At 38.8% G+C, this 20,579-nt stretch overlaps 1 protein-coding gene and 1 long non-coding RNA gene across 6 annotated transcripts in view; one reads left to right on the top strand and one right to left on the bottom strand.

Annotated features, from left to right (window-relative positions):
- LOC125093416 (uncharacterized) overlaps positions 1-7,935 on the bottom strand; it is a 59,658-nt gene extending 51,723 nt beyond the window's left edge. For all 4 annotated transcript variants that reach the window (XR_007125236.1, XR_007125234.1, XR_007125237.1 and 1 more), the window contains exons 1-2: positions 7,046-7,935; positions 2,381-2,421 (exon numbers count right to left, since the gene is read on the bottom strand). This is a non-coding gene — a long non-coding RNA (uncharacterized LOC125093416). The remainder of the gene's footprint in view (positions 1-2,380; positions 2,422-7,045) is intronic.
- The window catches only part of SCOC (short coiled-coil protein), a 36,146-nt gene extending 20,746 nt beyond the window's left edge, over positions 1-15,400 (top strand). The window contains exons 1-4 of one of the 2 annotated variants that reach the window (XM_047718491.1): positions 7,332-7,495; positions 12,570-12,641; positions 12,980-13,063; positions 15,028-15,400. In XM_047718491.1, coding sequence (XP_047574447.1) covers positions 12,620-12,641; positions 12,980-13,063; positions 15,028-15,170 — 249 coding nt within the window. In that variant the 5' untranslated portion in view covers positions 7,332-7,495; positions 12,570-12,619 and the 3' untranslated portion in view covers positions 15,171-15,400. Of the gene's footprint in view, positions 1-7,331; positions 7,496-12,569; positions 12,642-12,979; positions 13,064-15,027 lie in introns of those variants that run through there. The other variant, XM_047718490.1, reaches the window with a different exon arrangement.
- The last annotated feature ends 5,179 nt before the right edge of the window (positions 15,401-20,579 follow it).

Consider the following 20,579-nt stretch of genomic DNA (forward strand, 5'->3'; position numbering starts at 1 on the left):
CAGCCTCTCTACTGTGGGGCTTGGAGGGCATGGAGAACAGAAGCAAACCAGGACGAAGCTCATGCTGCCGGTGAGCTACATGTAAGAGAGTCCTTGGATTCAGAGCAGGCACCTCATGTCTCCTTCCAGCATTCCTGAGTGTGAAACAGGCTAACTTGTTAGCTGATAAGCAATGTAAAATCCCAGGGGCACCTGGGTGGCTTGGTGGGTTCAGTGTCTTGCCTTAGGCCCAGATCATGATCCCGGGATCCTGGGATGGAGCCCTACATCACATTGGGCGCAGGGAGCCTGCTTCTCCCTCACCCTCTGCCTGCTGCTCCCCATCCCTGTGTGCCGTCTCTCTCCCTCCCTCTCTCTGTTAAATAAATAAATAAAATTAAAAAAAAAAAAAAAAGAAAAGAAAGTAATATAAAGTCCCAGGGTCTGACAGAGGAGCTCTCCCAGGTTGGTTATTTTTAGTGCAAACAGTTCCTAGAGGAGCAGAAGGCTCTGATAACTAGGCCTGTATACTAGAGGTCTGAGAGCCCACCAGCTCTCGCCTTGCAGAGCGTTGCTAGCAACTCACATGCATTCTCATACTAAACATCAGTTTCACTATTACCCTGACTCCCGTGCCCTTCCAAGAATCACTTTGTCATATTAAAACCAAATCTCCTTTATGCTCCCGGAGCCCAGTAATTAGTGTTGATTTTAAAGGAGAGTGTTTTATAAAGATTAAATGGAACACGCACCCAGCCAAAATGACTGATACTGGTAGATTTCTGTACAAAGAATCACAGAAACTCCAAGTCATAAAAGCTGGAATGGAGTGGCCCCAAAATAAATCACTCAAGAACGCTTTCAGAACCTAATAGGCGTGTTACCAAGGGCTCGATGGTTAGACACAACCAGACCATCACAGGCTAACTCTTAAATATGGGAACCATCCGTTATCATTCACTGGCAGTGTTATTCCATAAATTCAGTGGTATTTTCTGTCATATTAGAGAAGCAGGATGAACTTCCTTACAGTCCCTCATTTGAGGAAACAGGAGTCTATAGTAAAGTGCATCATCCCCCACAGACTTAGGGTCAATTTCAAATATTTGGATATTCTACAGTATCTAGCTCAAAATGAACACTGAAATAAATTTTTCAACTAGTAACTATATGAAGAATTGAATGGACGAATATAGGTTGAGCCAGAGCTAGAACTCAGGTTTCTTCTTCTTCAAACCAAGGCTTGTTGGGATGCTGATACATCAGGCTCTCCAAGCCAGTCATTTACAACCAACATCACACTTTTTGCCACATTAAATTAACTATTTAATTAACATCTTTTTTAAAAAATTATCTTTAAGTAGGTGCCACACCCAGCATGGGGCTTGAACACATGACCCTGAGATCAAGGCCTGAGCTGAGATCAAGAGTCAGAGGCTTAACGAATGAGCCACCCAGTTGCCCTATAATTAACATTATTTTTGAACTTAGCTTTGTTCTAGGCAATGACATCAGCAAGCTGAGGGTTAGTTGTATTGTTCATATTTTTCAATGACAATAAAATGTCAGAAACGATTTTTAAAAAAGCTAATCTTGTACAGCCAGAGAGATGAGCGCCAATCTTCGGGAAACTGACTAAACATTACTTTGTGTAGGGGGGCCTGGGTGGTTCAGTACATTAAACGTCTGACTTGGGCTTGGGTTCTGATCCCAGGGTGCTGGGATCTCAGAGCCCAGCATCAGGCCCCCTGCTTGGCGGAGAGTCTCCTTTTCCCTCTCCCTCTGCCTGCAGCTCTGCCTGTTTGTGCTCTCCATCTCTCTGTCAAATAAATAAATAAAATCTTTAAAACAAACCAATAAGCAAAACCATTACTTTGTGTAAAGAAAAATAAGCATCAAGACTGTATAATCATTCCCAATTACTTTCATTTTTGCCATAAAGTTCAAAGCTTGATTCCATGAAGAACCTGAAGTCCTTCTGAATTCTCATTAGAGAAACTCTAAAAATACACTGGTAATTTCTTACTTTCTCTCTATTAAACCAATGAATGAAAACAACTCTCACCAAATTAGCCCATTATTGGTTATTATCAAGAAATTACAATCTTGAGAAAAGTATACAGCTTAATTTACCAAATAGCAGAGTATGGTATATATTTTTTTAAGATTTTATTTTTTTATTTGAGAAAGAGAAAGAGAGAGAAGAGAGAGACTAGCAGATTCCGCGCTGAACACAGAGCCCGACTGTGGGTTCAATCCCACAACCCCGAGATCATGACCTGAGTCGAAATCAAGAGTCAGATGATTAACCGACTGAGCCATCCAGGCACCCCAGTATGATATCCTATTAAGTCTCGTTTTGAAATCAATTTTCAACAAGTACAGTATATTCTTGACTCACCAAATTTAGGACAGCACTCATTCTCCAATGAATTCAATAACCTTTCAAGGGAAAAAAAAAAAAGTAAAAAGGAAAATGTGAGTTCTTATTTAGGAATGAGATGAAACACATTTTGCAAACTAATGAGCATAAAGTACCAGGGAACACACCTGGTTACACTTGAAAGTTATCAAAATGCCTCCATTTAGCATATTTCACTTTAAAATATCCTCAGTATGTTTAGAACTCTCTAATTAAGACAAGTTAGGTTTCATGTTCATGATGAGACTATGTCAGTCTGGAACATCAAAATGATCTTGGAAGTTCTCTACTATTTATCATTTCTTCCTCACATGATACATTGCTTTGTAACAATAGTTTTCAATTTGGCGTTCCCCATTCTCTATGAAGAGTATTTTAATTGTATGCCTTTACTTAGATGTTTTATAATATTAATATACACATATCCCAGATGACAAGTGTTCTTCTTACAAGCAAATATATCTGTGCAATTTCAGTAGTTTCTATTTGTATGTATATGTTTGCCTTACTTAGAAGAAGGGAACTTTTGTGGTTATTTTTAAACCATTTTTAATTGAAAAATAGAATGCAAATATGGGGCACTGTATAAAAATAACTGTATAGCCTAATGAATGTTCACTTCATGACCAGTTTGCTAAAATTTCAACTCCCTTTTTATATCCACTTGGGAGTACTGTTCTTTTTGGTCTCATTTTTGTTATTTCAAGGATTTTCTATCTTTAAGGGCAGATCTTAATTATCAGCAAACTGTTTTATCAAATTTGCAACATTTTGTGATTGATATATTGCTCTCTAACTTTATCTTTGATACATAACATTTTTTGAGATAATTTGTCTAAAGACCTCCTTTAAAGTCTAATTATCTTATGTGATATATGTTTGGTTCCAGAATTTTAAAAAAGGTGAATACTCTAATCATATCCTACTTGATGGCAACCACTTTCATGCGTCTCCTAAATGGTGTTAGCATCCAAAATAAATCACAGTTTTTTGGTCTGTTTTTAAAAATATGTGTTGTAAGTGCCCTTTTATCTGTAGAGTTCTTTCCATTCCTTTTTTCCCCCAGTGCAATTTCTTTTCTTTTTGTTGAAGAAAGGGGCTTTGTTTTTTGTTTTTGTCTTGTTTTTTGTCCATAGCCACATTTTGCTAATTTTGTCCAGGTGGTAGATTTAATATATTTCTGTATTTCCTATTAAATTTAGCTACTTTATGGGCTTGATCAGGTCAGGTTCCACTTTGTTTTCCTTTTTTTTTGTAGGACTCTTTCATAGATGGTGGTACATTCTTCTTCCATCAGGAAATAAATGTTATCTAATGGGTTCTCTTTGTGATGTTAGTGCTCTAGATTAGTGTTTCTCAATAGTCTTTTTCATTATACCCCATCCTCAGAGGCTTTGAGACATTATTTTCCTCATCATACCCTTCTCTTATGAAACTGTCTTTTGTGAAGATTGGAAAGCCATTATTTCTTCAAGTGTTTTTCAGAACCATCTATACTCTCCTTCCTTTCCTTCCGGGACTCTGATGACACAAAACGACATCTCTTTTGTTGTCTTCTATTCCTGAGGTTGGTTGGTTGGTTTTTGCCAACTCTTCTCCCTGTAGTTAAGACTGAATAATTTCTACTGAGATTTCCTCAAGTTCACCAACTCTTTCCTCTTTCATCTTCATCCTACTGCTGATTTTTTGCCGTTTTATATTTCAGCTATTTTCTTTTTCACTTATAAAGTTTCCATTTGGTTCTTATTTGTAGCTTCTATTAATTGCTTATACTCTCAATAACTTCTGTTTCAGGATTTTTAATGATTGTTCATTAAAGTCGTTTTTTTTTTTTAAGATTTTATTTATTTATGACAAGTAGACAGCAAGAGAGTGAGAGAGGGAACATTTACTTCATTTGGAATTCAGTTTTACTTGCGGTGGAGGTCAGAATCTAATTTCATTTTTTATGTGAATCGCCAATCTAACTAAAACCACCATCAGTTGTCTTTTCCATAGCCAATTAACAAAGTTATCATACTAGGGTGCCTGGGTGGCTCAGCTGGCTCAAGTGTCTGACTCTTGATTTCAACTCAGGTCATGATCTCTGGGTCCTGGGATCAAGTGCCCCCACACTGGTTTTGGTACAGGATGTGGAGCCTGCTTGGGATTCTCTATCTCACTCTCTGTCTGCCCCTCCTCTCTCTCTCTTTCTCTCAAAAACAAACAAACAAAAACCCACAGCAACAACAAAGTAATTGTACCATTTGCACTTTCAGCAGTCATGAGTAGTTCTTTTCCACAACCTGCCCAACACTTTCTTATCAGACACATTTAGTGTATTCCAACTTCCAGGTACAGTTGCCCTCTAATTTTCTTTTTGTCTATTCTTGTGTCATTACCGCATTTTAAAAAGTTGCTTTTTGTTTTAAAGATTTTATTTATTTATTTGACAGAGATCACAAGTAGGCAGAGAGGCAGGCAGAGAGAGAGAGAGAGAAAGTTGTTTTTAAAATAGAATTACCGGGGCGCCTGGGTGGCTCAGTGGGTTAAGCCGCTGCCTTCGGCTCAGGTCATGATCTCGGAGTTCTGGGATCGAGTCCTGCATCGGGCTCTCTGCTCAGCGGGGAGCCTGCTTCCTCCTCTCTCTCTGCCTGCCTCTCTGCCTGCTTGTGATCTCTCTGTCAAATAAAAAATAAATAAATAAATAAAATAAAATAAAATAAAATAGAATTACCAGGGTGCCTGTGTGGCTCAGGTCATGATCTCAGGGTCCTGGGATTGAGCTCCGCATCGGGCTCTCTGCTCAGCGGGGAACCTGCTTCTCCTCTCTCTCTGCCTGCCTCTTGGCCTACTTGTGATCTCTCTCTCTGTCAACTAAATAAAAAAAATCTTTAAAAAAAATAGAATTACCATATGATCCAGCAATTCCACTTCTGGATATACACTGAACAGAATTGAAGACAGGGTCTCAAAGAGATACTTGCACACATCACATTCATAGTAGCATTCACAATAGCTAAAAGTTGGAAGCAACCCAAGTGTCCATCACCAGAAGAATGAATAAATAAAATGTGGTATATACATACAAGGGAATGTTATTCAGCCTTAAAAAGGAAGGAAATTCTGACACATACTACAATATGGATGAGGCTTCAGGATGTCATGCTAAGTGAAATAAGTCAGTCACAAAGAGATAAATATTGTAAGAGATACCACCTTCATGAGGTCCTAAAGTCATGTTTTGTAGAGACAAAAAGTATGGCAGTTGCCAGGTGCTGAGGGGAGAGATGTTTTTTAATGGGTATAGATAGAGTTTCAGGTTTGCCGAGATGAAAAGTGTTATGGAGATTGGTTGCATGACAATGTGAATATACTCAACACTACTGAACTGTACACTTTAAGATAGTTAAGATGATAATTTTTTTGTGTTATGTATATTTTATTCTATTTAAAACTAAAAAAAAAAAGCCACTCTAACAACAACAAAAAAGTTGCTTTTAATAGTTCTTAGTCTTTGGTGTTCTGCAGTTTCATCAGGATGTGTCCACATATGGAATTCTTTTTCAAGATTTTTTTATTCGACAGACAAAGGTCACAAGCAGGCAGAGAGGCAGACAGAGGTGGGAGGGGAAGCAGGCTCCCCACCGAGCAGAGAGCCCAACGGCTGGCTGGATCCCAGGGCCCCAAGATCATGACCTGAGCGGAAGGCAGAGGCTAAATCCACTGAGTCACCCAGGCGCCACCACATATGGAATTCTTTATTTTACACCTGCTCAAGAGTAAGTGCTTCTTGAATCTGAGCATTCAAATATTCCACAATCCTGAACAATTCTTAGTTATTATTCTTTGAATATGGCTCACAGCCATTCTCTCTAGTTTCTCTTTCTGACATTCTTACTGGATAGACCCTGGACCTTTCTTATTTTCCATTTATTTAGGTCCTGTGTTGCATTCTAGTAATTTTCTCAAATTATGTATCATGGTTCCAGCCAAACGTATAGTTCTCAACACTTAAGTGGAAGATTTTTTACATATTCCTTAAAAGGATTAAGGCAGTAGTTCAGCAAACTGAACCAGAAGTGAAAAAAGTCAAGAAACAGGCAGACACAGGCTCTCCTCTACAATTCAGGAGAATGTGCCAAAGCCAAAACAATATAGTATTACTACCTTGTACTCTACAAATACTAAACCCAAGCCGCTTTGTGTCAAGTGCTAGATATCAATGAACGCTATCAAGCCAGATTGCATTACATCCCAAAGCCTGGCCGCAGCATTTCACACTGCATGTATGACCTCGAGCAAGGCATTTACTCTTAAGCTTCATTTGTTTTCTGTGGGTTGCTGTGAGATTCAAAATGAGATAAGGTGAGCAAACACTCTATATACCAAAGTACTGTTAAGGTATTTTCTCAACGCTAAAATATCCTTAAATGGTCAAGTGAACTACGGATTTAATAATCGTTTGGAAAGGATGTGGAGAGGAACAATCCACTAAGGGTGTACTTAGGAATTTTCCGATTTGGGAAGTTAGAAAAGTTGGAAAAGTCTCCTTTTAGAATTGAGGTACCTCGGTATTGCACTGGCTTTACGTATTATGTCCACAAATGCCCTTTTCTTAAACTTGAATGATTTCCCTCTCCCCCAGCATTTGTTTTTACCAACCTCCTTCCAGACAGCTGTCAGAATTTTCCATACTGGCTTTCTGACCGCAATTTCTCTGGCTCCTGCTGAGACTGAACAGCTGCTTTCTTTGGACTGGCTTTCTCACGCTTAACTTCGCTCCTGTACGGTCATTGGCTGTTGCTTTTACCGGACCCGCCCACAACAGCCTCAATCCTGATTGGATGCCAACGTCCTTTTGTTATGGCAAAAGGTGGATCGTGGGGCTTTGACAAATGACGATTGGGGCGTCGTACAGCTAATGCGCAGGCGTGTCTTCTTGAGTGGGGATTGGTGCGCCAAGGCGCGGGACGGGAAGGGACAGGGCGGGAATCCCGACACCGCGCACGCTCTGTGGGCGCAGAGGGCGGTGCTGCCGGTACCGGTTGGTCTAAGTGTTGGGGCCTGAGGCGTCTTCCCGCTCCCTCCCACTCCTGGCTCCTTCAACGGCAGGTGAGGGCAGTCAAGGACTAAGGAGGGCCTGGCCCCGGGCGACTGGAGTTGCGACTCCGGTACAGCGCCTGGGGGTGGGGGGAGGCGGGAGGGCTGGACGCGGCCCGGCGCCCCAGGCGCCCAGGAAGAGCGGCTTCGGGCCTGGGCATTTGGTGGGCGCTTCAGGCCTGACTCCCTGCAGAACCCCTGCGTAACCTTCTTCTCATCTTATTATTAGGTTCCTTTGGGGAGGGGCTGCTCGCGTCCGTTAGACGGACCCCCCCCCCCCCGTCGCCTTCTCGCGCCTCTTCTGAGTCGAAGGCCGCTGTCCAGCCTCCCGCCCTGAACTGGGACTGCAGAGGGACGCTTGGGCAGGATGGGCTTGGCACGCTGGGACTAGTCCGTGGCTGCTCTGCCGAGAGCCCGGGAGGTGGGAGGAAAAAACGCCGAGGCGGGGAGGGTGGCGAGCGAGCGGTAAAATAAGGGCTGGCGACAGCTTTCCTGGCGCCGAAAGGAGCTCCCCCTTAGTTTCTACTTGGGCTTCCCACAAGGATCCTGCCGAGCAAGTTTTGGGGAGTTAGGATTGGAAAGGAGAAAGAGGATGCCTTTGGAAAGGCAGGACTTTTGTTATACAATGTATCGATTCCACTACTATGACGTAACAATGTTAAGGACCTGCTGTGCTATGTCCCCGGCGCTGTCTGTACCTGATGATCCGAAGCTATGCATGTGTATTCCGTGGCTGTACTCCTCGATTAAATTCACTATAGCTAGCCATTCTCTGGGGATACACCTTCCGTTCCTGTCCTCCTTTGGCCAGTCAATTCCTTAATCTTGTGGGATCTGAAACTGGATTTATCTAGCCAGAACAATGCAAAACTTGAACAGGCCTGAACAGACAGACCAAGTTGAAAGTGGATGCGCCCTGAAGGGAATAAAATTTATTTTTAGTTGCTTAGTAAAATGTCAAAGGAATTTAACATCGAAGATTGCAAAAATATTTGGCAAACATAGATTAGGGCTGTATTTCCATTATACAATGGAAAAAACAGGGACTTCATAGTTAGACCTGCTTTCAGCATCTTGGTACAAATGTTGGCTGTGAAGTCTAAGGCAGATACTGTAACCTTTCTGAGGTACAGCACCCACAAATATAAATTACAATGCCCTTCTGTTGATTTGATGAACTAATAATATATGTAAAGCATTTAGTATATTAATCAACAGTGACATTATTTTAGTAGTCTTACTCACTAGTAAGTGGATGACATGAAAATCAGTTTTAGATGCAAACAAGTTGGGTGGGTATCAGGAAAAAGTCTCAAAATCTTAGGTCTCAGAGGTGAGCATACCTGTGGTGGTGTGATGGAAAACAACTAGCCTAGTAGTCTTGGCTCTGTCAGTGACTACTTCTGTGATTTTGAGTAAGCCATTATTTGGTCTCCGTTTGTTTGTAAAATGAAGCGGCTAGACCAGATGATTTTATCAAAACTTCTTTTTGTGGCCTGAATTAGAGCCAAGAGGTAGAGGAGATAATAGCTAACATTATGAGGTACCATTGAAAGTACCATACATTTCAACTCATTCTTAAAACAAAAATGTGAGGTACATACTTTTATCATTTTACAGATAAGGAAACTGAGGCTGAGATGTTAACCTTGCTTAAGATTTCAGAGCTTATAAATAGCAGAGCTAGGATTTAAATCCAGGTAATATAAATTTATGTCCTTAATCACTGTGCTAAACTGCTTCTTAACAGTGGTACTATTCAGGATTCTATAAGAGAAGGTAGAGGTCTCCTTTGGTAAAACAGTAGTCTTTGATCACAGAAGTGTGGGCATAGAAAATGGATCCATCCTGATGTTTGTCACACTTCCTGACTCTTGTTCTCTCCGTACTTTTTGCTTCCTGGACTTATATTATCAAAATAATTCTAGATTCTCTTCTCCCCATCAAGGCTAGATGAAGATAGGCACCAGAACGTACTGTAATTTGAGAAAAGCTTTTAAGAGCCAACCTAGGCTTAGGTCAGAGTTGACAGATCCTCAAGAACCATATCCATTTCTGAGCGAAGGCAGCTTTAGAATAAATAGATCAGCCTTAGCCCCCCACACTCATTTCAGTGTCCTCATGCTAGAGATACTTTGGTCTGGATTTTCTTTTTCTTTTTCTTTTTTTTTCTATTAAGTACGCTCCATTCCCAGCATGGAGCCCAGTACCAGGCTTGAAGTCAGGACCCTGAGATCAAGACCTGAGCTGAGATCAAGAGTAGTATGCTTAACCACCTGAGCTACCCTGATGCCCCAAAAATGAATTCTTAAAAGTACAATTCACATGAAATTGAATTGATGTGATAGCAAGTATAGACCGAGAAAAAGATTTTATAGTTGAAAAACTCAGTCTGGTATTAAGTGCATATTATGACATAGTACCTGTGGTAATGTAGACATTGTGAGGTTTTAGGATTGACCCTATTTTGAAAGAAAATAAAACCTGTGGCTAAAAAATACTTTGATAAAAGAGCCCAATGAACCTTCTGACCTTATAAAATAAATCAGTCTGTTACTCTAAATTTACTGGAAGACCTTGAATATATGCAAGAATAGCATTTTGAGGCCAGCCTGTTTAATCACATCAGAATAAGAAAATTACTGTTTGTCTTTGTTGTTGCTGTGCAGAAGCAGCCAACAGTGCTCTTGTCTGCTTCATTGAAGAGTCATGAATACCCTTTTGCCCAGGGCTGCCACCTAGAGTTGGACAGATTTTGTGCTGTACAGTCATGGAAGTTATCTTACATAGACTGTGATGTGTATAGTGTCCTCTTGGGTTGTGTTATATATCTCCTAGCACTGTCCTTGTGCCCACCGGGCTTTTGTGCTCTTGCCTCCACCCCAGTCTTCTGTGTGTGTTTCTAAGCTTCGTTTTTCCTCTAATAAGCCCCCTCCATCCCATTTTTCTGCCTTTTGTTCTTTCATTTTTCTCAGATGAAGTCAAACTGTTGATAAGCCATACATAGATTTTCCATTGTTTGGGTTACATGTGGCCAAAATTTCAGAAACTGGCCTCATTATTACATTGATCAATTTGGAGCACTTTACCTTTGTAGAAGACTTTTTGGTTTAATTTTGGTGTTAGACTGAAACATAGACAAAGACAGTTCCACATTCCTATACTAAACTTGATTTCAAAGTTAGTTGTATTGATTGCATGATTATCTGTCGCTTTGCTTTTGTATCTTATAACTCTTCTAAGCTGTCATGAAAATTTTGTTTTAGCTGTATTCTTAAAAACACTAAATGTCAGAATTTTGAAGTACTTTTTGGTATTATTTAGCAACAGAAATAGCCAAGCTGCAGGCTGTAGTTGCTAAGTACTCCCAAGATCACTTGCTTTTGGCTGTTGCATCAGAAAAAGTTCATATGTATATTACATATTATGTACATTATATTACATATGTATAATGCAGATGTACTATGTATATAATATGTACATATTATATCACATATATATGTGTGAACTTTCTCTGAAGTACAAAGAACCTGAGGATTAAAACCATGTGAAAACAATTTGAGGGAGAGCAGCTCTAATGCTACATAAGTAGAAAGATGCTAGAAGATTCAGTAGATTTTATTAAGCATTAGGTCAATTTTATACCATTTGTAGCTAGTGAAGTCTTTAATAATGCCATGTAAGGGATGTTAAATGTCTTTCTTCTTTAGACAAACAAGTGATCTCTTATTTCAGAGGTAGTTTATACATACGTACACTGAGCATTTTATCTCCGTGTTCATGCCAGTATCTGAAGTGTCACACAATTTTAACAACTGAAACTGTGAGGGAATACTCAATACACTAATAACTCTTAGGATTCTGGTTCTAGAATATAGACATCCTGTTCAGTAGGATCTGGGTTCTACTATTTAGCATACAGAGGCATAAGAGTGCCTTGGTATAGTAGGTGCTCTATGAACAATTTGTTGAAAGAGTAATAATATTGGCAGGTCTATACCTGTCTACTCACTGCTTCAGTGAGTAGATTGTTTACAAATCTGTTTCCAGCAATAATCTGGTTTATTTAAAAATCTTGAGCACACTGAATATGAAATGAATGTTAGCTATAAAGCAGAACATGTTTCACAGGAATTTTATGCTTTAATATTTTGAAACTTTAAAAAAAATTTATTTAGAGAGAGCATGCCTGTGGGTGGGACGCAGAATTAGAAAGAATCTTAAGCAGACTTTGAGCTAATTGTGGAGCCCAACAGTCTCAGGACCCTGAGATCATGACCTGAGCCGAAATCAAGAGTTAGATGCTTAACTGACTGAGCCACCCAGGTGCCCCAATATTTTAGAACCTTTTACAGAAACAGTAAAATATTAATATTTATTTACTTATACGCATCCTATTTAATCTGTTTTAACCATAACCAGAAGGTAACAAGTTGATATTTTTTCATTTTTCCCATTTTAGTGTTTCAGGTAACTAGTATTTTTCTCTTGAACTTTATCAATAAAAAATATTAAACAGTATGTATAAGGTAATACTTTAAAAGGAAAAATATTTTTAAGAGATTTGTCTTCATCCCTATCATCATCCTTAACATAAGAGCTTTTTTCATTTTGCTGTTCTCTTTATTTGTATTTATGTATATTTTACATAATTTACATCAGTGAACACACAATTTTGTAAACATTCTTCCATGTTATAGTCATCATAATTATTTTTAGTAGCCACTCAATTAGAAACTACAGTAATTAACCAGACACTGAATGGACAGTTTATATTGTTTCCAGTTTTGTGGGTTGTAAATAAGGTTGAAGTGAAAAATTTTATGCATATAATTTTTTCCTTCTTTGTAATTTTCCTTAGGCCAAATTTCCAAGAGCAAAATTGCTTAGTAAAAAATATTTAAACGTTTTCATGAGCATGATTTATTACCATATCGCTTTCCAAGAAGATAACATATTTAAAATTTCTAATATTTTGTATTTGTTCTTCCATAACTTTGATCATTTTCTCCTTTCAAAATTTTTAAAAATGTACAGTGGTATTTTATTGCCATATGTGTCTGTTTCTAACTTTCTCTAATTGCAGACCATTCATCAAGGATTTTGTACCCAAGGCCCAAAAACTTATTACCCAAGATGATGAATGCCGACATGGATGGTATGTGCTTTTTTTCCCCTTTTTGTGAGTTCCTGGTTTTGTGAATGCTTTTGGCTTAAGCAATGGAAAGAAGAGAGAAGCAATATTTAGAATGCTTGGATTTGGCTAATTTACTTATTTATAACCTCTCTAGTTCTAGAAAGGATTGATAATGGCAAAATCGTTTATCTTCACCTTGGTGTCCTTATCTGCCTTGTGGGCATCTAATTTCTTCCTTTCCCGGCCTCTTACGTCAAGTAAGACAATGGATATAAAACATTTTGCATATCTTTAAGTGCTGTGCTACCCAAATGGTAGCTGATGTTAATTACTAGTAAATTTGAACCTTTGCATTACAGCAGTGGATGCTGAAAATCAGGTGGAACTGGAGGAGAAAACACGACTTATTAATCAAGTGTTGGAACTTCAACACACACTTGAAGGTTTGCTACCATTTTGTAGTTTTCTTGAACAATATCCAGTTAGTTGAAATTGTAAGCATTTGTTCTGCTAAATTTCCTTATCATGCCCCCAGTTTTTGTTTTGTTTTGTTTTGTTTTTTTTATTTGACAGAGAGATCACAAGCAGGCAGAGAGGCAGGCAGAGAGAGAGGAGGAAGCAGGCTCCCCGAGAGAGCAGAGAGCCCGATGTGGGGCTCGATCCCAGGACTCCGAGATCATGACCTCAGCCGAAGGCAGCGGCTTAACCCACTGAGCCACCCAGGCGCCCCAATGCCCCCAGTTTTTAAAATAGAAGCTTCAAAGTCGATTTCAATAGTTTCTGTTCCCTCCTCCTTGCAGCTTTGGCTGTCGATTTTAAAGAATAAATGCGCTTCAATAAGAAAGTCAAATAGTGTTCCTGTGCATCCCTCCGGGGTTAATGTAATGCTGTTTATTACATGAGAGCCCCTTAAACCCCTGCACAGAGATATTACTAAATCCACTTTAATAAGGCATGTACTTTATGCAACAACTTTAAAGTTTTTACTTTAAAAGTGTTTTAGCTTCAGAGATTAAAAGTGAATTGATCTGAGTTTTTTCATTTTCTAAATGTCTTGCATGAAATTAATACTACCACTGAAATATCTTGGTTTTTGATGAAATTAAGAGGTTGTGTTGTGTGGTTTTTTTTGTTTGTTTGTTTTTTGTTTTTGGGTTTTTTGTTTTTTTTTTTTTTAACAGCAGGGTGAGCAGATCACGTATGTCATTGCACTGGCTTCCCATTTCATAGTTAATAAAAGCCAGGTTACCCTCTGGAAATCTTTTACCTCTTTATACCTTTCAGAATCAGTCATGTCACACTCTGCCTCATTCAGTCTACCTCAGACACTGACTTCCTTGCCATTCTTTCAGCAAGCTTCTACTGAGGGTCTTAGTGGTTGCTGTTCTCTGTTTGTTCTCTGCTTAGGTTGTTTGCATTCTATATGGCTCATTCCCTCCTTTCTTTTAAGTCTCTGGTCAATTCCCTCTATCAGAATATCGCTGACCGGGGCGCCTGGGTGGCTCAGTGGGTTAAGCCTCTGCCTTCGGCTCAGGTCATGATCCCAGTGTCCTGGGATCGAGCCCCGCATCGGGCTCTCTGCTCCGCGGGGAGCCTGCCTCCACCTCTCTCTCTCTCTGCCTGCCTCTCTGCCTACTTGTGATCTCTGTCTGTCAAATAAATAAATAAAATCTTAAAAAAAAAAAAAAGAATATCGCTGACCATACTGTATTAAAAAGACAACTTCCCTTTTGGTTCCTGCAACTCATACCCATCTTTTTTCTCTTGACCCCTACTTGGGGCTCTGCAAGTGCATATGTGTCCACATGTACATTAGAATATAAGCTCTGTGAGGGCAAGGACTTTTGTTACTGTTATCTCTAGAATAGTGCCTGGCTCTTAAAGGGCACCCAATACTTAGTTGTTAAATGAATGAATGAAGATAATCTTTTATTTTATCATTAAGAACTTTTGAATTTCTTGCTAATGTAAAAATACAAAATGCTCAATTTCTTGGAAACTAACCTATATCCAGTGTGTAAATCGAGTTGTATTTGCCTGCCACGTTTTCTTAAGCATTTCTAACAAAGATTTTTTTTTTTAATGTTGATAAGACGTGAACCAAAATTCACATTTTAAAACCAAGTTTGTATCTTACGGAAATAACAATTTCAAGAAATAACTACTCCACATAGATGCCATTTACCAACATTTAGTTTAATGTGAAATCTCTTTTTAAGAATTTTGGCTATTAACTTGCATTCAGTTTACTTTGTTTACCTTAATTTCTAAAGTTACCTGAATTTAAAAGCAGAAAATTTAAAGATCGTGTTATCTCTTTTAAGAACGAATCCTAAGTCTTGTATAATATGGAGTCATTGGCATCATTTTATTGATACTGGACTTTTTTTTTTATTTTTAAATATAGACCTCTCTGCAAGAGTAGATGCAGTTAAGGAAGAAAATCTGAAGCTAAAGTCAGAAAACCAAGTTCTTGGACAATATATAGAAAACCTCATGTCAGCTTCTAGTGTTTTTCAAACAACTGACACAAAAAGCAAAAGAAAGTAGGGGATTGACATCCCTTCTGTTTTATTGAATTGCTGCTGATCTTTTTTTCTTTAAAACCTGGATAGATTTTAAAACTTATAGTACTTTTGTTTGTGGCTTAATTGAATATTTATGAAGATAATGTCAGACCTAGGCAAAATTAAGAGCATAACGGAAGACTTCATGAGTTTGCATATAACAGTTAGTCTATGAAAACGTGCAAATGTATTGTAGAGACTTTATAATTAGAAATGCATATATTGGGGCGCCTGGGTGGCTCAGTGGGTTAAGCCGCTGCCTTCGGCTCAGGTCATGATCTCAGGGTCCTGGGATCGAGTCCCACATCGGGCTCTCTGCTCAGCAAGAAGCCTGCTTCCCTCTCTCTCTCTCTCTGCCTTCCTCTCCGTCTACTTGTGATCTCTCTCTGTTGAATAAATAAATAAAATCTTTAAAAAAAAAAAAAAAAAAAAAAAAAAAAAAAAAAAAAAAAAAAAAAAAAAGAAATGCATATATTTATGAAACTTGAAAATGAATGTTTTATCAAATTTGATTTATAGGTTTAGCACTGTCTTTTATCTATAATAATAGATAAAGACATAGGCATAGTAAGAAATACAATAACCACCATGTTGTGAAAAGTGACCAAAATCATGTACTGAACGCACAGCTTTATGTACCCTGTCCACCATGTTGTGCCTCTTCTCCATTTGCTCCTTCCTTCCCATTTCCTTTCCCTTAAGGAGAAAATTGGTTTTACATTTGTAAAAGTAATTTTAATAGTTAATCATCTGTGAGAGTAACCTGAGCTTGAATTGTAGAAACTTACTAAAATGAGATAGTTTCTCAGTTAGGGCTTGTCATCGTTAGTAATAAGATAGGATTATTGGTTTCTCTTTAATCAGTTGAAAACAGAGGCTACAAGTATGAAGACTTTTCTTTGCAACTGAGTTGTCAAATTGGGAAGGTTTGGTTGTTAAAACCTTCCTTTTGCACAAAACAACCCACTTAATATCTGAAAAGATGAGCTCTGGTTATATGTTTGGAATAGAAAATTTTGAGAAAAATATGAATAGGATTGAAAAGATCATTGGCAAACTGTAGTAAGCAACTCCAAAATGTTTTTACTCCAGATTTGTGTGATCTCTGACACAGACTAGATCTGAGAGAGTAGATTAAATGTGACTAACCTTATGTCAACCACATCTAAAAGAGAACAGTTACAAAGAGTTTAGTCTTAATGTTTCTTTGTAGCACCCAGCAGATCAACTTTTGCAGAATCCGTTCAGAGTGTATTAGTATCAGAATCATGAATAAAATGAGGGAGTTTTACATGTATACTAGATGATATTTTCTCAGTATTTTAATCTCACTACTTCTCCCAGAATTTTCTGTAAATCCAACTACTTGGTTTGCAGAATTTTAGTCACTCTTTGACAGTTTCTAAAAATTTAGTTTGTAGATTCCATCTGGTAAGAAAATTAGTATCAGAAGTAATGTTAAAATGTTAAATAGGAAGAGATCCACTAATACTGTTTTGGTTGTTAGATTTGGGCTACTTTTAATCCTGGAATAAACTTATGTTGTATTGGTGTATGAGTCAATGAATGACTTTAGCTGTATAAATATAATAGTTACACTGCAAATATTTTGCATCCCTTTTGTGACCTAATCTACGAAGACTTAAAATTGTGTTGCAGTTTTGCTTTGCTGTTTAATAAAAAGCTGTTTCAGAGATGGTGTGTGTGTTAATATAGTAACTGTGGTGTGTATAATGGTGTAGTGGTATATGCAGGGTTGGTCAAAGCCACAGGGTAAATAGCATATCTTATTTAAGTACTAGTTACTGGACGTGTAGGGGAATATTTTTATTAAAACAAATGTTACAGGGTATTCTACATTAATTTTTTAAAATAAAAGGAAAGAATTCAGAAAGCGATCCAAGATTGCCAGGGGAAACATGGTTGTAATTTTTAGGTTAGGCTAAGCTCCTATAACAAGAGATACACTAATAAAATATAGAAGTTTCTGTTTCCCAGCTAAGGGTTTTGAGGTTAAGCATTTCAAGCTGTCAGGCTTTGTTTCACATAATGATTCAGGAACTTGAGGGTAGCTCTGCCATTTTCGACCATGGCTTCAAATTACTCTAATCACTATTCTAATTTACAGAGAAACTGCATGAGACACATATGCAAGGTTTTAAGGGTTAGGCCTGCCCGGAAATGGCATTTCTTACATTCCAGTTAGCGTGGAGATTTAGTTACATCTAGATTGCAGGAGCTGAGAAATGTAGTCTTTGGCTGGAAGCCATATTCCAGCTACAACTCTCTTACCATAAAAGCACATGGAGGATCTGGGTACCAACTAGCAGCCACTGCATTCTTCTCTTGCTATTAAGTCTCTGTGCACAACCTTCCCATGCACAGAACATACTCAACCCCTCCTACTGATGAAACTCAAGAATCCAGGATCTCCATCAAGGTCCATCAGTTGTGGATGTGGCTTCTAATAGCCTGACGTCTAAACTGATTGGCAAATTATTTGCTCTCACCCTCACCTCTGCCCATTTAGAACGGTGTGGTAAGGACAGGAAACCCAAATAAAAACCCTCAACTTGGAAAATGGAATAAAGGGAAACATGTATTGATTCAAAGCAACTGTGGGGATATTTCTGGGAAACCCTGAGAAGTGTGTCCTTGATGATAAAGAAGTTCCTTGGGACACCTGGGCGGCTCAGTTGGTTAAAAGCAAGAGTCTGCCTTTTGGCTCAGGTCGTGATCCCAGAGTCCTGGGATAGTGTCCCGCATTGGCGGCCTTGCTCAGCAGGGAGCCTACTTCTCCCTCTGCCTGATGCTCCCCTGCTTGTGCTGTCTCTTACAAAACAAAACAAAAAACAAAACCCCCCAAAACAACCTTGATCAGACCCTGATTCTGCTCTCTGGCAGGGCACTCACTTGTTCATTACCCTCAGTGGCTTCCACTCTGGAAAGTTCTTGTCTGAAATAGAGGCTGGGAACGTGCCCTCTATGAGAATTGTGAAAATAGGGCACTTACTGCTGGCATGAGTTTGGTGCCCATTGTTTTAAGGCCAAGCTCACATTTTTTTGGCAGTAAAATTCCCTCAAAAATTCTGTTTCTAGTTCTACCTGTTAGGAATCATAATCAAGCACTTTTCTAGACCAAATTCTCAAAGTATATGCTTTCTTCATCACAGGACCCTGCCTCTTTAGTGGAAGCTACCCTGTGACCAACTGAAAATAAGACTGCACCGGGAATGCTAACACCCAGGTCCTTAAGGCAGGGATGGAGCCCTTTGTTTGGCTTACCAAGTGACAGGTCTTGCTGGGTGTCCCCCTCAGCCTCCCACACCTCAAAAAGAAACAGCCTTAGACCTTTTTTGGTACGAAAGGGTACAGAAACACTTGGGATTCTCTAATCCTCTGAGGTTCCTAATATCTGATGCTTCTCTATTCCATCTCCACTTGGAGACTGGTCAATTCTTTCTTGTGATGCCTTGCTAAAAACATCAAGGACCAGGCAATTCATTTCACATCCTGACTTTTCCAACTGTTACCCATGGAGCTGTCAACTCAGTAGGTGACAAAATGTTACCTGAAATACAAGTCCCACCTGCTTGTCATGTGAATGGTAAGCCAATGCTATATGTTTTGTTTTCCTTAAGACAGTATCTCACTTCAGATTATCAATTTCTATATTGGAAATATAGACAGATGGTCAACAGTATGCACAGGGACTGTGTCTAGCTTCTGAGACAGAATCTCTCTGGGACCAAACTTGAACCAGGCTCTTCCGAGCCTTCTTTTCGACTGGACCTCATCATACGCCCTGTCTCCGGCCTGACTATGCCAGTTTTCGAAAGAATCCTGTTAAGTCAGTTTAGAGAGAATTTCCCCACCCTCAGCATCTGATCACTGTGGTTTTCGGGATTAAATCAGTTTAGCAAGCATTCCTCTACCCTTGACATCCCCCTATTAATTTTCCCTCACCCCTGATTTTGCTCACTGACTTTAAATCTCAGCTTTCTTTGCTGAATTTGGGGTTGAGCGAACTATCTCTCCTCTACTGTGATAGTCTTTGGCACCAATTGTAGTAGCTAGAATAAAGTCTTCCTCACTGTTTTAACAAGCATCAGAATAATTTTTTTAACACTTCTAGCTCTCAATGCTGGTGGAAAGACGATTGACAGGAAAATCAGCACATCTCTTTCCTCAGCCACCTCTCCCCTAGTAGGACTTCCCTCAATACTGATAATAGCATTCCATCCAGAATTTGTCCTCTTTATATTCCCTTTGGACTTTATTTATAGTAGATTAACTAGAGATCACAATCCCTCATCTGGAATTCGGAGGACCAGATGTTTTAGAATTTGGAATTTTTCAGATTACATAAAATATTTGACTATGGTTTGGGGCATGTAATCAAAACAATGGTTTGATTACATGTAATGTAATCAAATACATTAACATTTTTGTAACAAATATGTGAATTTAATACTAAGTATGATAAAGTCCTGTCAGGGAGGTCAGGTTTGGCTGCCAAGTTTTTGTGTCAAACATGAAAGCACTTTAGCTTTTCACAGATTTTTTTTTTTTTTTGCAACAAAAATCTTTGCAGAAAAGTTACTAAAATCATCTAAGCATGGACCCGCCACCAGTTTATAAGGTCACATTTCTAAACCTGTCCAATACTCTTCCTCTTTGAGTGTGTCCTTCTTCCAAAAGAAAAATGAGAGGTGAATTACAGAATCCAAAATTAACTTTGTGGTCCAAAGCAAAGCAAAACTATCTTAAGAAGTTTCTGAAGGAAGTAAAACCTTTTGTCACTTTCCCCAGTTTTTCCCTCTGGAGTTAACACCCTCTAGTGGTTGCCGCAGGTATTTCTTCAGCGCTGAAACAAAATTACCAGTGAAGACCAAGAGATTACTTTAGTTAAGACCACTAGCAAATCATGAAAGAGCAGAAAATGTGATTACATTCAAATTTGAGAATTGGCAGAGAGAATGACTAAACAGTCTTTCAGCTACTCTAGCTGAAAAACAAAACTGCAGTTTATTTTTCTTAAATCATAGAGACTTCATGCCATTTAAACACAAAATTACCATAATAAGAACTTTAGGTTGGCCTTAGGATTCAATTTACCTTATTATTATGGAGGTGGATGGGGAGGAGGGATGACAGAAGCCAAAGTCTTATGTTATAATCACTTGTATAATGTATTTACTGTGTTTTAGATTTTATATATTATTTATAGATGGCTTACCAAGTGTTGAAGTTTTTAAAAACTTGAGAATATTCCCAAATTTTCCAAAGATCATAAAGGTGTACTTGTGGAGGCCAAGAAAAACAAGGCTGTACCCACCTCGAGTCTAGCCCTGACATAAGTACAACCATCTTGACAAAGCAAAAGCCGGCA

This window comes from Lutra lutra, chromosome 2 (assembly GCF_902655055.1).
Source record: "Lutra lutra chromosome 2, mLutLut1.2, whole genome shotgun sequence".
NCBI classification, from domain to species: domain Eukaryota; kingdom Metazoa; phylum Chordata; class Mammalia; order Carnivora; family Mustelidae; genus Lutra; species Lutra lutra.